Source organism: Platichthys flesus, chromosome 2, assembly GCF_949316205.1.
Source record: "Platichthys flesus chromosome 2, fPlaFle2.1, whole genome shotgun sequence".
Taxonomy (NCBI): Eukaryota; Metazoa; Chordata; class Actinopteri; order Pleuronectiformes; family Pleuronectidae; genus Platichthys; species Platichthys flesus.
The window spans coordinates 8,593,113-8,611,882 of NC_084946.1; the positions used below are offsets into that span (position 1 = coordinate 8,593,113).

The following is an 18,770-nucleotide window of genomic DNA, read 5'->3' on the forward strand; positions in this document are numbered from 1 at the left end:
TGACTCATTTGAGAGATGTGCTGTCTGTTATCAGGAGGTGCTGGAGCCTGTGTTACAACAGCAGGAAACTTAATAAACCAGACAAAGACTTGTGTTATTATTCTTCACTGAGTGGGATTTGCACTGAAGCTTTACAGAAGAATTCAAACATCAGAGAGTTTTAATGACACAATCTGTCCCTTATGACTAGGGCTGAGAAAACCGGACCCCTGACTAAACCTCAGTTTTGACCCCTGACCTCAAAAGTGTTGTTATTTTCCAGCATTTCTTTCATCTCACCATCACATGACCTCTGCAGGGAGAGGATCAGTGACTTGAGTGGAATTACACAAGTAGGAAGCACATGAGACACTATTATGTCAACATCACATTAGTCGTACAGATACACAATACATGATGGTGTCATCATACTTGGGCTTGTCTCCACAAAATGGCTGACTAACTATTGACATACTTCCCACCGCTTCATTGAAAGGAAACTTTTCACATGCAACATGCTGTAAAATTCCACCAACAAATAGTCCCTGATGATTTATTTTGTTTGTCTTATTCGGAAAACTTTTATGCAGTTTTTTTTCTTGTGAGACAGAGAGTCAAACAACAGCTGCCAGGTCACGCTCTGTTCGGGACAACATCTCATCATGGCTGATGTCCCTTATTTACAGCAGGCAGGAGAAGTGTATTTACGATTATCTTCCCCTAAACACTGCAGGGGGACCATGTGATCGAAGTAGGGGAAAGGTAGTTGACGTGTAATCTAAACTTAGGTCAATAATGTTGACCTTATCCAGTCGGACACAGAGTCAGATAGTTGGGTCCCAAATAACTGCTGCTATTTATAGCAGCTTCACAACGCCTCAGAGGCAAAACAATAGCTCCAAGATCCAGAGCAAAAAAAACATGGCGCGCCTGTTTTGTTTTCCAAAGTTTAATTCACAAACATATGGACAAATACAGTAAGTTATCTTTTTTCTAGTCTTGATGATGACTCAAAACTCTTTAATGTAAAGTTTTGCCATTCACCGATTCACACATCACCCACTAACTGCTGGCACAGCTGTCAGGGGCAATTTGGTGTTCAGAATCCTGCCAAAGGACACTTCAGCATGTGGAACAGGGGGACCGGGATTGAACCACCTCTGGTCAGTGGGTAACCCAGTGTACCTGCTGAGCCACAGCCGCCCAACCACTGCTGAGCTCTGGAAGAGTCTGCGCAGGAGTACTGTCTTTGCTAACAATTAATGTGTGGGGAAACTAGGGCTGGACGATATGAAAAATTATGTTATCAAGAAAATAATTCTTAAATTAGTCGATGTCGATAATTATCGCAAATAATGTCACATTGTTATTTCTCTTTATTAATTAATTGACTGCACAATGCACAACTAATAGTTCATATAGAACTTTTGATGTATTTTCTTTGATTAAATCCTACTGCAATATTCAATTATTTCATCAGGTAAAACTGTGGGCAGTATTTACTGGAAGCCTTTTACTCAACTTCCATAAACCCACACATGCCCTTTCTCAAGAAGAGTGTCACAAGTCGTCCATGTCTCATAACTCACCGCTATTACTCCACTGCTGCTTACACAAAGCTCTGTGGCCCCACTCTGACATCAGGCACGCAAGTTTCCACTCGTAGTCCCATTTAAAGGACTGCTGTTAAACTGCAGCAGTGACCCTGACTGAAACATATCAGTTCTTGGTGTGTTTGTGTGGCCATGTTACTGCTGGTTCAATGAAAAACACTCCCTCAGGTCGATCTTTGGGTCACAGTTAATGCTGGATTTTTTTATTAACAATACAATCTGGGTCCAACTTTTGAATCCCTGACAGGAAACTCCAAGTGATTGACAATGTTAAGACAAACACACACAGTGTTGAGTCTTCTGGTTCCACAGTCTGTCCAGGGTTGATCTGTGTGTGTGCGTATGTGTGTTTGTGTGATCTGCATAGCTACAAGGGAGACGTCAAACTTAAAAATATACATGAAGATGGACAACGGGTCTCCACTTCCTCCCACTACCCAGAAATGACGCCAAAATATCCTATGCATTTAAAGCCAGTCTGAGCAGCAGCGTCCAGAGGCCAGAGCCACAGTATCGTGGTCTCACTGATACACATGCTCGACCAATCAGGATTCGGTCTCAGCTGTCAATCATGACATTTCCCCGTGTTTTTAAAGCATCACATGTCCCATCCGCTTACATGGGGTTTACGACCATACTGCAGCCAGCCATCAGGTAAAGGTCGAGTGGCTTTGGCCTGGGGAGGTGACATGTCGTCGATCTTTATATATAGTCCATGCGTCAGGCAATCCAGCATTCGAAAGCACAAAATATTATCCATACATGTATATGGTGTCTGCAGCCAGGATCTAAACTTACATACATAAGATAATTTAAAACCGACGGGCCTGCAGTGAGCAGAGCTGATGCTTTCTACCAGTGGCAGGCGACCCAGTGGATTTCACATCTTGATATGTTCTTTTAATGTTCAGCTTTGACGTTGCTGTTGTTCCTATGTCGTCCCTTTATCTCAAAGGACACGCCCTCCACGTCCAGTCTCTCTAGAGTCCCGAGCAGCTCTCTGAAATATCCTCTACAGCTTTTCTTGTGGATTTCCCATCGATGGTCGTCTGTGTCTCACTGACTTTGGCAGACAGTGGACCCGGCCTTGCCGCCTGCCGCAGCCTTCTTACGCCTCTTGTTGAGCAGGGGGTTGTTCGACGTGTCCAGATCCTTGATCTTCACCTGGTCGTAGTCCACACGCATGGTCGCTAGAGCACTGGTCATCTCTTCCTGTAAGACGAGGCAGAGGGCAAAGCGCGTTAGTTCAGTGACGACTACTGATAATACTATAAACATCAGGATACTCAACAGAGTTCATCTGTTAAAAACTCTTTGTGACTTCTTAACCAATCTTTACCTCCATCAGGGAGGTTATCTTTTCACCTCTGTTCATTTGTTAGTTTGTTGACTAGTAAGATTACCCAAAAACGACTGAATGGAGACTTGGTGTAAGGACGTGGTACGGGTCAGGGACGGATCTGTATCACTTTCTTTAACATTGGGAGATAAAGTGTTTCTTCAAAATTTTCACTGATTTCCCAGGGCACAATTGTTTGATCTTGATGTAAGGAAATTGGCACATTAAGGGGACTGATATCGAGGTGTGGGTAATCAGGTGCAGTTTGCAATTTGATTGAATTGAACAGGACTGTTGGGCCCTGACACAGCTATGTGCTCTACTGAGTGTCATTCTAGTTTAAATGTCGCATTGCCGCTTTCACCCTCCTTCATCCACAAGATGTATCTGCAGGTTTAGTGTATACCGTACACATTTTGGGAAATGTGCTAATTTAATTTCATGACAAGAATTAGATGAGGCTCTCTTGTTGGTGAAAGAAAGCTACAGACAGGATCTGACAGACTTATCTTACCAGAAAAAAACAGTCTGGCTTGGTACTCTCCTGTCAGTGTCAGTAAACAAGCTATGTATTATTTTACCTGGTAACCTTCAGGATGTTACGGCTCCTGATCAAGAAATGGACTTCACAGGATTTCTGCTACAAAACTTTTTTTTCACTTTGGTTTTTGCACTTATTGGTATTTGCAAATATCCAATGCGATAATATATAATATATTATTTAGTGAGTATAAGACATGTAGGTAGGTGGATTATGTTATCTTTGGCCAGAGCCATATGAGCCGTGTCCAGTCTTTATGAGACTGACTAATGGCTTCATCTTTCATATACATGATTACAAGTGGCTCTTAAACTCCCGACTCTTGGCTAGAGAGGGAAAACATAAAGTGTATCAACTAAAACGTCAGACTGATCCTATGAGCGCTGTCTAATAGTCACACTAATTTCCTGGATCATTTGTTGTGCAGAGAAACATAAACAAAGGTGGAGAGGGCAGTAAAAAACCTGTCTGGCAACAATCTTTGCAGGTTTAAACAGGGGAAAGGTCAGGTCATCACTGTCCGTGGAACTGGAGCCGAAACAGGCTTCAGACCACGAAGAATGTATTGAAACATCAGAGGACAGGTCTGCAAACTGGTGCTTGGCACTACAGCCAAGAAAAGTAACTCCTCATTCTTTACTGCGCATGCCTGGAGGCCACTTCTTGGTTATGATCTGTGCAGAAACAATGACATGTCTTGGCTTTGAGAAATTGTTTTTCTGGAGTGCAATCTCAGAAAGTTGGCGTATTGTGTTCATATCATTCTGCAGAAAGCTATTTTCATAATTTTCATCATTGATTCACTTGTTCAGCTGTTGTGAAGGAATGTCCCATTTTACTCTTGATTTCTATTCACGTTTGATTGTTGAAAAACATTGAAAAAATATGTGATTTCCTAACCCACACGTTTTGTCCAGTAGTGGAGAGTTAACCTCAATGTGACTTGATGTGAGCAAACAAATGCCATTGAGTAAATAGGAAAAAGAGCTGAGAAGAGCGGCACAGTACAGCTCAGCTCTTCTATGTGTGTGTGTGTGTGTAGATTTCAGTTTAAATCTGGGTTAGTTTAGGTAAGTGTTAAGGTAAGGCAAGTAGTAACTTCAGGTAAGGTAAGAATAGAAAGAATAAGGAAATCAATCTAAGTTAATGGAATGTTCTCTGAAGGCATGGAGACACGATTGTGCTAGAATGTGAGTCTGTGTGTGTTTGTGTGTTAAATTGAAATAACTTTGAAAACAGACCAGACATCGACCATTGCTTCCCTCTGGTGGCCATCAGGGAATCATCACAGTTGTGACACACACAAATCTTGAAAGATTTGAATTAGTTTCATTCATGAAACGTTTCTGTGTTGACAGACTGTGTGTCCCTCACTGATTTGCTATTTGATGTGGTAATTTCTAAAATCATTAAAGGATAATTTTACACATGAATGGGAAAAACTGGATTCAAACCGCCCAACTTCTGGTTTGAGGACGACCCGCAGTATCCCCTGAACCACAGATGTCCTGAAAGCATTGTCAACCAGAGGAGTGGAGATTAAAAGATATGGACATGCAGGGACTAATGCCAGATGTTCTCAAGTTGAATTATGGATATTTTGGAGCTTGTCCCAAACTGAAAACTTTAAATCAGGATTATAAGTCCTCTGCTGCCTTTGACCGTTCGGCACCTTTCTTTTGTTTGTTGTGAGACAATGAATGTTATGGAAGTGCGGCACTAAATTACTGGAATTCATCCAGATTTACGCCAGGCCCATCAGCAAAAGGTTGTGATGTCAACATGTGACCAGAGGGGGTCAGTGTTAATCTGCCTCTGACCTTCACGTCCTCCCACATCTCTCTGTCTTCAGTGAGGACCCGGGTGGTGTGCAGAGGAGTGGAGGGGACCACCATCGACTGCTGTGGAGAGCAAAGACAGAGGACAGATGAAGATATGAGCAAATATTTTCACTGGCCGACAAGACGCAGAACAGGAAGTATCCAAGGACACACAGATGCTCACATTGATCCAGGGGTGGTTCATGAACTGAACGATGGTCATTCTCTCAGTAGGGTCTGTTTTCAAGAGCTGGTGAATCAGATCTTTAGCTGGAAGAGAAAAGTCAATTTAATGATCATTATATTATTAGTAGCGAGGCTCCGACACATGCATATCCTGTGTCTTGTTAAACTGTTCCTGGTCTCAGGGACAGACTGGCCTACTTACACAGCCAAGAGGATTATTGAAAAGGGCAAGAGGGGGGAAATAGAAATGTGCCTGTGTGTACATGCACTGTTGTTGTCTTTAGGCTGGAGGAGAACACAAGGAGGCTGCTGTCTCTTTAAGACATTTCTATGAGGAGTCGGGGCTCGATCATTTGTTAAAGGTGTTTAAAATTCCAAACTCCGTGAGTTAATGATTCCCTGTTTACCTAGAGTATGTTTTAACTGTGTTCACACAAACTGCAAGCAGGTACACACACAGACAGAATGAAGGCCTTGCAGCACTAATATATAAACTGACTTGTTAAAAGCAAACTGCTGTGTTCCCCCCCACATGACGTGATATAGTCAACCGGCCGCAGCTGATCACACACTGAGGTTTTCTGAATGGGAGGTCAGAGTTGCTGCAGCGCTATATGGTTCAATAGATTCCTGTGGTTGACTGTGGCACTGCGAGTATCACACTAATGTCACTGATGCAGATACTGTGCATGCGACAACACTGTTCCCATGTCAGTCAGCCATCTTCAACATTTTCAGTCTCGTCAGATTATTTTAAATAAAAAATACTGGGTGAAAGATGAAATATCAACATTCCTCTTTTTCAGGCCTATGTGTGTAGGTTTCTTTAGACAGTCCCACCTTCCTGTGACACCTCAGCCCACTCTGGTTTGGGGAACTCGTACTGGCCCATTCTGATCCTCCTCTTCATCCCCGGTGAGATTGCCTGACCCGTGTTGGAGTAAAACGGAGGAAAGCCGCACAGCCTGCAGAGGGACAAATGGTTTGAATGAATCCGTATGCTGAGTGCATTATACATATGTGCTCGACCCAGCTACACACAGTACTCACAGGATGTACATGATGACGCCCAGAGACCACATGTCACATGACTTGTCATATTTCTCCGGACCTAAAACCTCAGGAGCTTATTTATGGACACACACAAAGACACACACACACACACACACACACACACACAAACACACACATTAAGATTCTACAGTATGGCAAAAACGACTCATACTTATAGCTGAACCATAGCATATGACACTTTATTCCAGATCTCTCTACAAACACCCGATCTATACAATAACAAAATGAAACGTACCAACGTAGTACGGTGTATAACAGGGGGTCTGGAGTGGATTGTGCAGCGTGGTCTCCTTAGCGAAGCCAAAGTCTGTCAGTTTGAGGATTGCGTTTTTCTCTTTGGTTGTGTACAGCAGGTTCTCTGGCTGGAGAAAGGAAGAAAAGACATGTCAATGTTTCCTGATCCTATTCATTGGGAGTGAGGTGCGTGATCTCCAGCTCGGTGCACCTTTATGTCTCTGTGTGCGATGTTGAAGTCGTGGAGGAACTGGATGGCCGTGCTCATGTCCCTCATGATCTCAGATGCCTCTGGGAAGAAAAGAGGAAGATACAAAAATCTCTCAAACCAGAAGCATTTCCAATATCGCACAACAGGAGAAACAAGTTTTTAATTTTGCCCCCTTGTTTAACTTTCCTGCATGAATGTTAAAAAAATGGTTGACTCATTGTGCATTCTTCCTTTCTGACATGTTGCGATGTGGGCAGAATCCATCCCTCTATCTGTCCTCACCTTTCTCAGTGAAGGCCTGGTCTCCTCTGGCCTGGATTCGGCTGAACAGCTCTCCTCCCTCCATACTGGAGACAAAATAATGAGCTTAGAAAATCAGAGCCACAATAAAGCATCACAGTGACAGTATGACAGGGAAACCTCACAGATTTGGAATAGAGAAAAGTGTATTAGATGATGAAACCATAGACATTGAGCTTAATGTAAAGTCAATCCACAGGCTATCTCTGTCCCACTCATTCACAATTCAACTCTTCCCTCCTCTTCTTATCAGCTGACTTGTGAGTGTTTACAGTGATCCAATCAGATTTAGCCATGATCTCCCTCACTCATGATTGGCCTATTGTCATTGCTGCCAAAACTTGAATCTCCTCTTCTCTCGCTGTAAGCTTTCATTTCCGTGATTCACTGTGACCTCAATCACATACAGTCTCCATGTCTGAGAACATTCTCTACATCGCATCAACCACCACCAGTGTCTAGTCCCTGGACGGGTTTCCAATACTACACACCACTATGCCCTTTTTTAACCTTGATGACAACTGAGGGGTCGAAACGCGCAATAGTATAATTTATTTAATACATAAAATATTCCTATTGTTGGTCATGGCAAACCTTTTAAAATAGCCATACCTGATTGAAAAGACACAACGTTACTCACATGGAATAGCAACTAACAAATACTGGAAAATAGGAAGTTCTGTTAGAGCCAGACAGGTTTCAACTGAAAAGTGCTTTACAGAAACCTTTCAGTTGTTGTCAAATGGAAATCAAAAGTGAAACTGAAATTCTAAAAGTACTAAGTGTGAGTTGTCCTTACACAATGGAAAAGAGGAAGATGCGAGAACAGAAATCATCTCATCCAAAATAACCTGTAGGACTTACATGAAAAACACAGTAGTTCAAACACACTCTATCCGTGATATGACGATTATCTGTCTCCTCTGCCGTCTCATTCATTTAGGTTTGTTTGCAACGCAATAAATTAACTCAACAACGATATAAATATACAATATATAATGTGTTTTTTATTCTAAATTCCTCTCGTAAATTAAGCTATTTTGATCAAATCCTACCTGACACCACCATGATGTCTGTTTCAGAATCACATTTTGACAAGAACCCATCAAACAGTAGTCTGAAAGTCCCATCCAGCCCCCACACTCACCAGTCACTGTGGCATGGCATGGATGTGGTTTATGTGAATATAGTAAGAACGGACTTTTTGTGGTCTGTGAGTAAACAGATGAACAGAGATTGGAGACAGACACACACACACACACACCCACACACACACTCATACACACAAAGTCACCACACATAGTACAAAACAAACGGTTTCTGTTTTATAAATGTGACGATGAGAATTATTTAGTCACTGTTTAAAATTCTCATGAAGAGGACACAGTGACGTTTCTGTGGTGTCAAGTTTCTCTGAATTATTGTGTTTTTCCCCTTGTGAGGGGAACAAGCTGTGATGAGGAGCAATAAAAGGTCCAGAGTTCAACTACGTGTGTGGACGTCATAGCACGCACCAACCCCAGTGCAACCCTGGACTTCACCTGATTCTAACCTGAACCCTGAAATCAAACCTTAACACTTGGTCAGCCCTGTGAGGTTGAGGGGGCAGGAAGGAACAAATTCTCCTCAAATACACACACACACAAATCCAAGTCTTACATGGTATTATTGAGAACACTTTATCAGGACTCGTGAAGCCCAGATGGAATCATGCGTCTCTATCACACCATCAGTGCCGACGTCTTCACTTTGTCAGTTATGACCTTTAGCATGGAGGAAAGTTCTGTCCTCTGTGGCACAGAGTTTATATTTTGTCAGATAACACTCACAATAATCAATTTGTGTGAAAACCCGCAGAACATGTTTGGAATTATTACAGAGATATAATTTATTGAGAGCGAATTTTACTAACTCATCTCTGGGCTATTATCCTTAGATGACCTATAATCTGACCCGTCACTGGACTAAGTTGTGACAAAAAATCCTTTCAAATCCACTTTTCAAGTTTTATGTTTAAATATTTCATTAGCCAATCAATTTCATCTGAAAACCAACCCAAAATATCAACTTGAGAAATATACAGAGGAACATGTTACTGAGGAGAATGTTCAGATCGGGCTATAATGTGTGATCTGGGCTTATGTGAATCTTACCACTCCATGACGATGAGCAGGCATTTTTTCCCATGATGCATGTTTTCGTACAGGTTGAGGATGCGGACAATGTACGGCCCTCCTGACACTCGCCAGTGAAGCTCCACTTCTCGTCTGGCTTTGGGGCTGTCGTACAGAATCTGGATGAAGAGAGAGAGAGAGAAAGAGCGATGAATACATTACCAATTTGTAATTTATATAAAAATATACTTCAAGTGTATGGCAGGATGCTCAATTATACATCGCTCAAGTTTCACTTTTGATAGAATAATCAATTGAATAATCAATTGTCATTCAGAGCATGAATTACAGATTCAATAATAGAACATTAAGCATCAGTTAAATGATCTTATATGATATTTTGAAGACAAATTAAGTTTCATTAATTGTAAATGTAAGTTAGAGCTGTAATGATTATTCAATGAATCCACTTGAGAATACTGTAAGCTATTTTCATATAATCCCTTATAAAATTTCGGACTGGTGGCGGGACAGATAAGACAATTTGGTACTGTTCATATTTTGTGCCTTCACAGTACGGTCCGGGTAAATTTTAATCCGGGCCAAGAATTCCCTCAGTCTCTAAACCGAATTCTGAACTACAGATCTTTATAAATAGCCTATCTGACATCATTAAATGATGTGGAAGTCAGGACTGACTGATTATATTGTTTTTTTATATACAGTTGCAATCAGAAATATTCAACCCCCTCACCTCAATAGACATTATAGTGATGGGGATGACAGATAATGACAATAAATGACAAAAAACCTCATCAAACAACAAAAGATATTTATTGATGCGTATTATAGTTATTAGAAGTTGACTTAACTTTGAAGTTCAAATGAAAAATGTAACTCTTTCAACACATGTGCATGTGCAGTATTATTCAACCCCCCAGCTTCAGTACTTTGTGGCACATCCTCTAGCTTTTATAACTTATAAAAATGTTTTCGGTAAGTGCGGACAAGCTTCTTACACCTCTCGATTGGAATCTTTGCCCATTTTTCAAGTGCAAAAGCCTCTAGATCAGTGATGTTTGATGGCTTCCATGCTGCAACTGCCTTCTTTAAATCCCACCAAAGATTTTCAATCAAATTTGAATCTGGTGACTGTGAATGCTGCTCCAGGACGTTCCACGATCTTTTTCTCAACCAAGCTTTGGTGGACTTGGAGATTTTGCTTTGGATCATTGTCTTGCTGGAAAGTCCAAAGATCACCAAGGTTCAATTTGTCAACAGGAGGAATCACATTCCTCTTTAAAATGGCCTGGTATTTCTGTGAATCCATGATGCCATGTACACAATAAAGATTGCTAGTTCCTGCCGCAGAAAAACAGCCCAACATCATCTTTGACCAACCTCCATGCTTGACTATAGGGATGGTATTCTTCTGGTCATAAGCCTGTCCTTTCACACGCCAGACATACCGCTGGTCAATACGTCCAAACAGTTCCAGTTTGGTTTCATCAGTCCATAGAACTGTCACCCAAAACTCTGTAGGCTTATCCAAATTCCTCCTGGCATATTCTAGTCGACTTTTTTTGGTCAAGAGCTGAGTGCGTCTTGGAGCCGGCCATTAAGTCCTTTATTATTCAGTGCACGTCTTATAGTTGCCACTGCAGCACTTGTACCAGCCGTCATCAGGTCATCCTGTAGGTGTCTTGCAGTCACACAGGGATTTATCTGAGTTGTTCTGACTAAGTTGCTGAGGGTCCTTGATGAAATGCTGGGCTTTCTTCCACGGCCAGGCATGTTTGAAGCTGCTCCATCAGTTGTAAACTTCCTTATAATGTTCCCAATTGTGTCTCTTGGAATATCATTTTTTGGGGAATTCTTCTTCTACCCAAGGCCTTTCATCTTAACAAAATATACTGCTAAACACAAATACTACATCATGCATTTTCCGTGTTGATTTTCTTTATCACTCAACTCATAAAGAAGGCATCCGAAGCAGAATCTTGATCAAAGAACAAGATTCTGTCTACTTTAATTGATAAATCCTTAAAATCTTTTGGGGGTTGAATATTTCTGATTGCAACTGTAAATGTCTTCATCGATGGGGCTGTAAGCAGAGTTTCCCTCCATGTTGTCTTCCTGCTCTGACGCATCCTCCTCTAAATCACTATCCCCCCAACCCCTCCTATGATCCCTGTGTTGATCTCAGTGAGCTCAGCATAAATGGACTCTAATTTGATTTATTTGTAAATTATTTTGTGACAAAACTTGTGCTTGCAGGGGCAGATCTCTTGTCGGTGTCTAAGCCACCTCTGACCTCTGTATGACTTCTGTTCCTTATGCGCACCATATATGATCACTCGTATGTTGTTCTGCTCTTTTACACTTTCAAGATCCCCCCAAGACCCCTCAAAGACCAGCAGGCGCCTGTCTCTGAGGAAACCTGAACAAATGTGGTGGGAACACAGACAGCACGTGACAGTGTCATGGTCCCCCTTTCCCCACTGTTCCGTAAAAATACACAGAGACACAGCATTTACTGTTTCACAGTTTCAAGATTCCCTTAAACCACCATTAATCTTGTTTTGACCCACATTGGTGGATCTAAAATCCAGTTCAATAGATATTGGTCAAATTTTCCAAGAATAACCTCAATGTACAAACAACTGTAGAACCTGTACAAAAGTATAACATTTTATAATATTTAACTTTTTGTGTATTTTGGGTCACTTTAATATCTTTCAAATTTCAATTAATATAATGATATTAAGGGTATTTTTACTATTGTCAAACATCGAAACAGGTCAAATTTGGTTTCATGATGCACACAAATTTTAATCTTCCATATTAAATAGTAGAAAGATTTATTACATTAATTAATAAATGAATCTGTAGTTTCATCAATAATGAAAACAAATGTTTGTGTCTTAATGTCAATATTAGAAAGCAAGATATTTATTAATACTATTAATAATTTCAGCTCTATCACGAAGACTAACCCTATCCCCATTTCCCAAAGGAGTTTTCCCCAAAACTAAACATTTTCGTCATAACATCAGGAGTAGTTGAGCTATTTGTTGTTAAAATTAAAGGCTGATCTGTAAACAGATGAGGCCAAGTTAAAAATAGATTTGGCTAGCAATTTGTACATATGAAGAACTTGTATAAGCGCCATTAACAATCTGAGCGCCATCTGAACAATGATAAAAATTTGAAAGACGTGAAGTTGAAATCAAATACTGATGAGGGCAGTCAATGGGATGACCTTAAGGAAAGCCCTGTACACCTGTGTGAACCAGTCTTTCTTGTGGAAGCTGGAAGTTGTGTCCAATTAAACAAATTCGCTCATCAAAACACTGCAGATAAAAACAATAAAACCCAGCTAGAACTAAACCTTTTTATTTGTTTGCCCATAACTCGAGGACAGGACCCTGACCATGGAAAAATGCTTACCACTGAGCCCCACACAGGAGTACTGTATTTCAGATAGTCACTCTTATCTAATACCACATAAATATTGACTACATGTGTTGTACTGCACAGTAAGTGGTGTTAAAGCATCAATACAGTAAATTGAGCACAAACAGCAACTTGGCCACAAAACAGGATGTGCGTTTGACATAAGGCAGATGATACACACAATTTGGCACAGGTCAACTATGGAGACATTACACACATACGTTGTTTCCTGGAGACTCACTCTAACGCTAACCACTGACCCAAAAATCAATCTTGCTTTCAACTGGGTACATGCTTTATGTCCCTATTTGGACAAGCTGTCCCCAAAAGACAGCCAGTGACGACACACATACACACAGCAGGTGGCAGACCTTGACATAGCACATGTTTTCAGTCAGTGTGTATTTCTGGACGTGACAGTGATGAAGTGATCTCCTGCTGTTCACAATGCCGGTCTGCTCAAAGAGCCATCCTGGACCACGTAACACACAGAGAGGCTGACTGACTCATCGATGTATAACAGAAACACACAACCACACACACACACACACACACACACACACACACACACACACACACACACACACACACACACACACACACACACACACAGACAAACACACACACACAATCACACAAACCGAATATGTTTTGTGTAGCAGGTGCCTTGACTGAGTTGTTATTAGAGAAAAAATCTTCAGATTTAGTTGTTCGTGTGGAAATGAAATTACTTTGGTGTTTCCAGGAAACTCCAAGTGTCAGAAATAACTGCTCCAAACTGTGATGGTGTGTTTCACTCACTAATGATAAAGAGGAAGTGAGGAGAACAGCAGGGTGTTGAAAGTAGAAGCTGAGGATTTCCGGTGACTGACTCTTCTGATCTGCTACTACGTGTGTTCTATTTTATTCAGCGTCTCCCCCTGAACTCGGTGGGCAGGTTTGCTTCTGATCCGCCGTTTATAGCTTTATGACTTTAATCATAGCAGACAGCTTGTGAGCCGGCTCCCTTCATTTCCTGGAGTGAAATTGAATTGGCCGTAATAAAAGAAGTCTGTGTGGATTGAACACACATATAAAACACAAAGGGGGAAGATGGAGAGAGGATTGTGTGAATGATGCATTTAGTTAATCTGATGGACTTTGGATTCTTATGTGAGGCCACATCATGGAGGATGAATGCACGCTAATGGATTACCTGATCTGACCAATCAACCTCACCCCAACACTGCTCCAAACCAATCAGATCTCTGTCCATAGAGGCTGCAACACACACACACACATACGCACATGACCTCTCAGCAGAATCGCTCTCTGCTCATACATCAAAGTGCTCTAGTTAATCAATAATAGAAATTATAGCAACTTAATAAAAACACTAACATATCACGGCTCCTTTTGAGAATCTGATTTACAAGCAGATAAAGAATCTACAGCCATTCCAGCAGCTCTGACAAAGCTTGCAGCTAAATGCTAATGCCAACAGGCGAACAGTGACCATATGTTAACTATGTCAGTTTAGCTCGTCAGCATGCTAGCATTGTCAGCGAGCATTGTTATTAATTATCTCGGTAGGATTCATGCCCCAGGTTCCATAGGTCTCTGTATATTTCATTGTAATACCTCCGATAGATGTTAAGATATTTCAGTGATGGACCAATCAACAGTGCTCTCCCCTGTAGAGCCATGCTGCAAGCATATATTTCTCTGATACGCATTTTTACTTATATACTAATTTTTCTTAAAATACGTATATTCGTCTGTAAGCTGTCTTCCAATACAAAAAATAACTAAAAAGTTTGATGAAGCCTGGGGTCAATGGAGTTGTCTTCACTATGAAAGTGTATGTGACACCACTCAGGCCCAAATCCTGTTCACAGATGGTGTTTTTAATTGAAGTTTTGCAGCAATCCTGATCTAATACGAGTGACCAATAAAAACAGTGGAAGGAAAAAACAGCCGACTGGTTAACTGGCAGTTTGTTTTACCTTCGTCATACGTTGTTTGCACCAGAAGCAGAGAAGGGAAAAGCCACAGGGAAAGAGGATATGACTCTATTAAAAGGCGATGGAAATGTCCCATTAGCTCAAATCCAATTGGGGATTTCTCTGGGTTTGAACATTGTTGGATATACTTTGAATAATGTAAGTCCACAAGTCAACACAATATATAGCTCTGGCCATTTCTAGATTTTATGTGAGGAAGTGTTAAATATACTTGGTATATTTATCTTTATAAAACCAAAATATCAGAAACCCACCATCACATCTGATGCACCACAATCTTTAATATCAAGTGAGAAAACACCCAAAACATATTTTTGTATAGATTTTCCATGACCTCAACAAACTGTAGTTAACACAAAACCTTGAGAGTGAAACTGTTACTGAACGTTCCTGCATAAAAACATAAAAGTCTCTCCAGGGCTGTTTAAGCTGACCAGAGAGCAGGACTGATTTGTACCAACACAATGTTTGAATACAACAGAGATCCTCAGCAGTAAAGGTTAATGAGGTTAGAAATTAAGATCGGACACACTGGTCCGAGACCACCTCCCCAAAGCTTCAGGACTGCGGCACGTTCCTCGGGGCTCCACTCCAAGCAGATAATGGGCTTGAATTGCACAACAGCTGAGGCCTAAGAGTCATTGTAGACCTATAAGCCCCAAACCTCTGAGACTGATTAACTTGTTTAAAAGCACCGGCTGCCTGGAGCGAGCCGAAAAATCGCTTCCATGCAGGGTCAGACCAAACCACTCGGAATAATAAGGACATTGTGGTCCCTGTGAGAAAACCCAGATGTGTCCCTCTCATACCAGTGGGCAGACCACAAAGGTGAACATGCACAAACACAGTGAACGGAAATGTTTAGCTTCGAGTGGCCTTCTCACAGACCTTTAGCTTATACACATAACTTGAAGACACTTGAGAAATAAAATGGAACAATCGGCTGCCAAATCCATGCACGTAGTATTTAGAAGTTATGGTGGATCTCTAGACATCTATCAAGCACCACCAGGTTCTCAGGGCCCACCTCTCCTCCCCTGGACTAATCAGTCAAATCCCAGTTAAAAGAACCTAACGGCTGTAGCTGAATCACATTAAACGGATGGCTCGCCTCCTGCTCGGCTGCAAAGTGGATTAAACCTACATCCATTTATAACGTTCAGTGCTCAGAGCGACACTTAATGAAAATGCCAGTGGTTAAATCCCCACACACCCCTCCACATCAGACACTCTTGGTTATTTCTCTCTGCTTTCTATTTGCCATGAGATCAAAATAAAGCAACAAAACTTTGTCTTGAAAAAGTCTCCTGGTCCAGTGAAATCCGATTTACACACAGACCAACCAGGATGCCAGTAAACGGTACTTGAGCCACTGACTTGTGATGTCATCAGTGTTTCCTTTGTCATCTCTACAACATGTTCAGGTTTAGAGGCAGAGTACAGTGTGTTTGTGGAGTTCTCTCACTAAGATGGGTTCCCCGTGACCCACCCACCGTTTGTCAGGCACCAGGTGCTGCTGTTATAGACGCAGTCAAAAGTCACATGGTTTAACAGAGAAGCATTTTCACAGAATAAATTCTGACAAAATAAATGTTTCTTACACAAGTCGTTGTATCGTGTGGTAGCACGTAGCTAAACCTCTTGTTTTCTATGGCATAAGAGAACAACCTTAAGATTTTTCTGCAGCATTTTTGTTTCTGTGAGCTGTCATGTGATGAAGTATGAGATTGTTTCCCTCTCTGACGTGATGCCCCCTCTCCCTCTCCTCTTCCTCTTTGCCCCTACATCTTTTCTCTGTGACTTCCATTGGTCTCATGCACTTTAGCTCTCGTTCTCTTTATGCGTCATGTCTTCCTATCCCAGGGTTTGTCACCTCAGCTCCTGATGGATTACTGTAAACCAGTAAATCTCTCTCAATCTATCGCCCAGTGGTGACAGGTGACAGCCATGATGACCCGCACGTGCACACTTGCCTGCATGTGTGTGTGTGTGTGAAGGTGAGTTTCGACTATTTCCAGCATAAGGTGTCACCCTCCAAATCTGTGAGACAGTGTAGCATGTCAGCGGATGGGCAGCCGCGAAACCCCTAACATTCTTGTGAACTTCCGAGAAGCACAGCTGGCATTCAGCTCGCTCACATGAAACACACGGTGAGAGGCGGGCACACACACACACACACACACACACACACACACACACACACACACACACACACACACACACACACACACACACAGCCAGATACATGTACCGACTACCAGTCAGAAATACACACACATATACAGGCGGCTCTAGTGTTGAGTCTGTGACACAAATCTGCCCTCAACAAAGGTCAAAGTTCTCAAAGATGGCAACAGTTTCCAACTCTTAAAGGGATAGTTCACTGAAAAACGAAAATTCACTTATTATCTACTCACCACTATGGATGGGGGGTGGGTGAAGTGTTTGAGTAGGAACATATCTGAAGGCATTTAGGCTAAAACATGATGGAAATTCCTGTGGAATATGAACATCGGGGCTTGAGCACACTTGGATGACACCACACGAGCAGTGTGGACACATGTTGTGTTTTGCTATTGTTTTATTACGTCTGAAGTGTATGTCGCCATTGACTTAAATTCTATCGGATTCGGCTGCTACAAAGTTTACCCCGAGACTCCTAAAGTGTTGTGTGGACTAAAACACTTCACCCACCCCTCCATCTGCATAGTGGTGAAGGAGGGAATTTACATTTTTGGGTGAACAAGCCCTTTAATAAGAAAAGCCAATAGCCTTTTTGTACTGATCTTAATATGTATAACCCCTCATATGAGCTTTAAACTGTTACAATCCAAAGTAAAACTGGTGATCTAAATTTAAACTAAATCCACATAGAGATATGCCCAAAACATGATCCCACTGTACTGTCAGGGTCTTTTCTATCAGTAATCTGATTAGACAAGTCTGATCATTGGGGGAATGATCCACAGCTGTAACTGCACTATGAGAGAAGAAGTCAGTTCGAGTCGGTCAGTGTACCACCGTGTTGTTAACAGGCTGTGTGAGAAGTGTCAGGTGACTCCACTACCTTCAGAGCGCACTTCTGTCCTGTCTTCTTGTTGAAGCACTCCAGCACTTTGCCATTGATCCCTAAACCCAGGACCTGAGAGGAGATTTTATAATCGTCCGTCACTGCGTAGCGCTTTATCTCCAGTTTGGGCTGGCCGGGCAGGGGGAAGTGAGGGGACTCGGTGCCCGGGTCCGTCCTGCCAGCGGCGGACACCTCCTGCTGCTGCGGGCGATCGGGCTCGTCCGCCGGGGAGTCCGGCTCTGCCTCAGCAATCGGCGCTTGAATCGGTTTCTCCGGTCGCTCCTTTCCGTTTCCATTCTGCAGCATGGCTGGTCTCACCGGCGTGTGGTCACCGGTCGAGTTCGGGAAGTGAACGCAGTGAGTGATTCACCGAAGCGAGGCGATGGCTCCAGACAGCTGCGCTCCGGTAACTGCGTAAAGCGGAGCAGTCCTCTGGTGCGTCCGCGCGCCGGAGCCCCTGAAACGTCCCCACTCAGCAAATCCCACACTGGTTCTAAAGTCTGGCTTTTTTCAAACTATATGTACAACACACACTTCATTCGCAGGGAAACTACACATGGATTAATATGTCCCTATCGCGCGGTTCACATTACTGTCCAGAGAAACCCAGATAATCCCGCACATCAGAATGAGAGAAAGTAAAGTCCAGTCAGAGAGATGTCTGCTCGCTGTGGGGATGACAGTCTGAGTCCTTCTGATTCACATGGCCACTCACTGTCACTTTTCGAACAAGCACCACCCTCCTTCAGTCAAGTCATTTCTCTCAAGTGGACCCGTGGGGCCGCCTTAAAGGAGCAGACCGTGAATGTGAAGTCAGTGTTCAGAGGAGA

At 42.2% G+C, this 18,770-nt stretch overlaps 1 protein-coding gene across 1 annotated transcript; it reads right to left on the reverse strand.

Annotated features, from left to right (window-relative positions):
* Positions 1 to 1,773: 1,773 nt before the first annotated feature.
* On the reverse strand, positions 1,774 to 18,636 carry mapkapk3 (MAPK activated protein kinase 3). Its single transcript, XM_062396620.1, has 10 exons — positions 17,938 to 18,636; positions 9,451 to 9,590; positions 7,280 to 7,344; positions 6,998 to 7,077; positions 6,788 to 6,914; positions 6,529 to 6,604; positions 6,319 to 6,443; positions 5,477 to 5,562; positions 5,293 to 5,373; positions 1,774 to 2,804 (listed from the first exon to the last, which is right to left on the reverse strand). The coding sequence occupies exons 1-10, from the start codon at positions 18,244 to 18,246 to the stop codon at positions 2,649 to 2,651; spliced, it is 1,245 nt and encodes a 414-aa protein (XP_062252604.1). The 5' UTR covers positions 18,247 to 18,636; the 3' UTR covers positions 1,774 to 2,648.
* Between the last annotated feature and the right edge of the window lie 134 nt (positions 18,637 to 18,770).

Excerpts from the sequence above, each read along its gene's own strand:
- mapkapk3 (XM_062396620.1), bottom strand. The coding sequence starts at position 18,246 with ATGCTGCAGAATGGAAACGGAAAGGAGCGACCGGAGAAACCGATTCAA. Across the intron at positions 6,915-6,997 it reads TCGCACACAGAGACATAAAG|CCAGAGAACCTGCTGTACAC; the intron begins GTGCACCGAGCT and ends TCCTTTCTCCAG. Across the intron at positions 2,805-5,292 it reads AGATGTGGGAGGACGTGAAG|GAAGAGATGACCAGTGCTCT; the intron begins GTCAGAGGCAGA and ends CTCGTCTTACAG.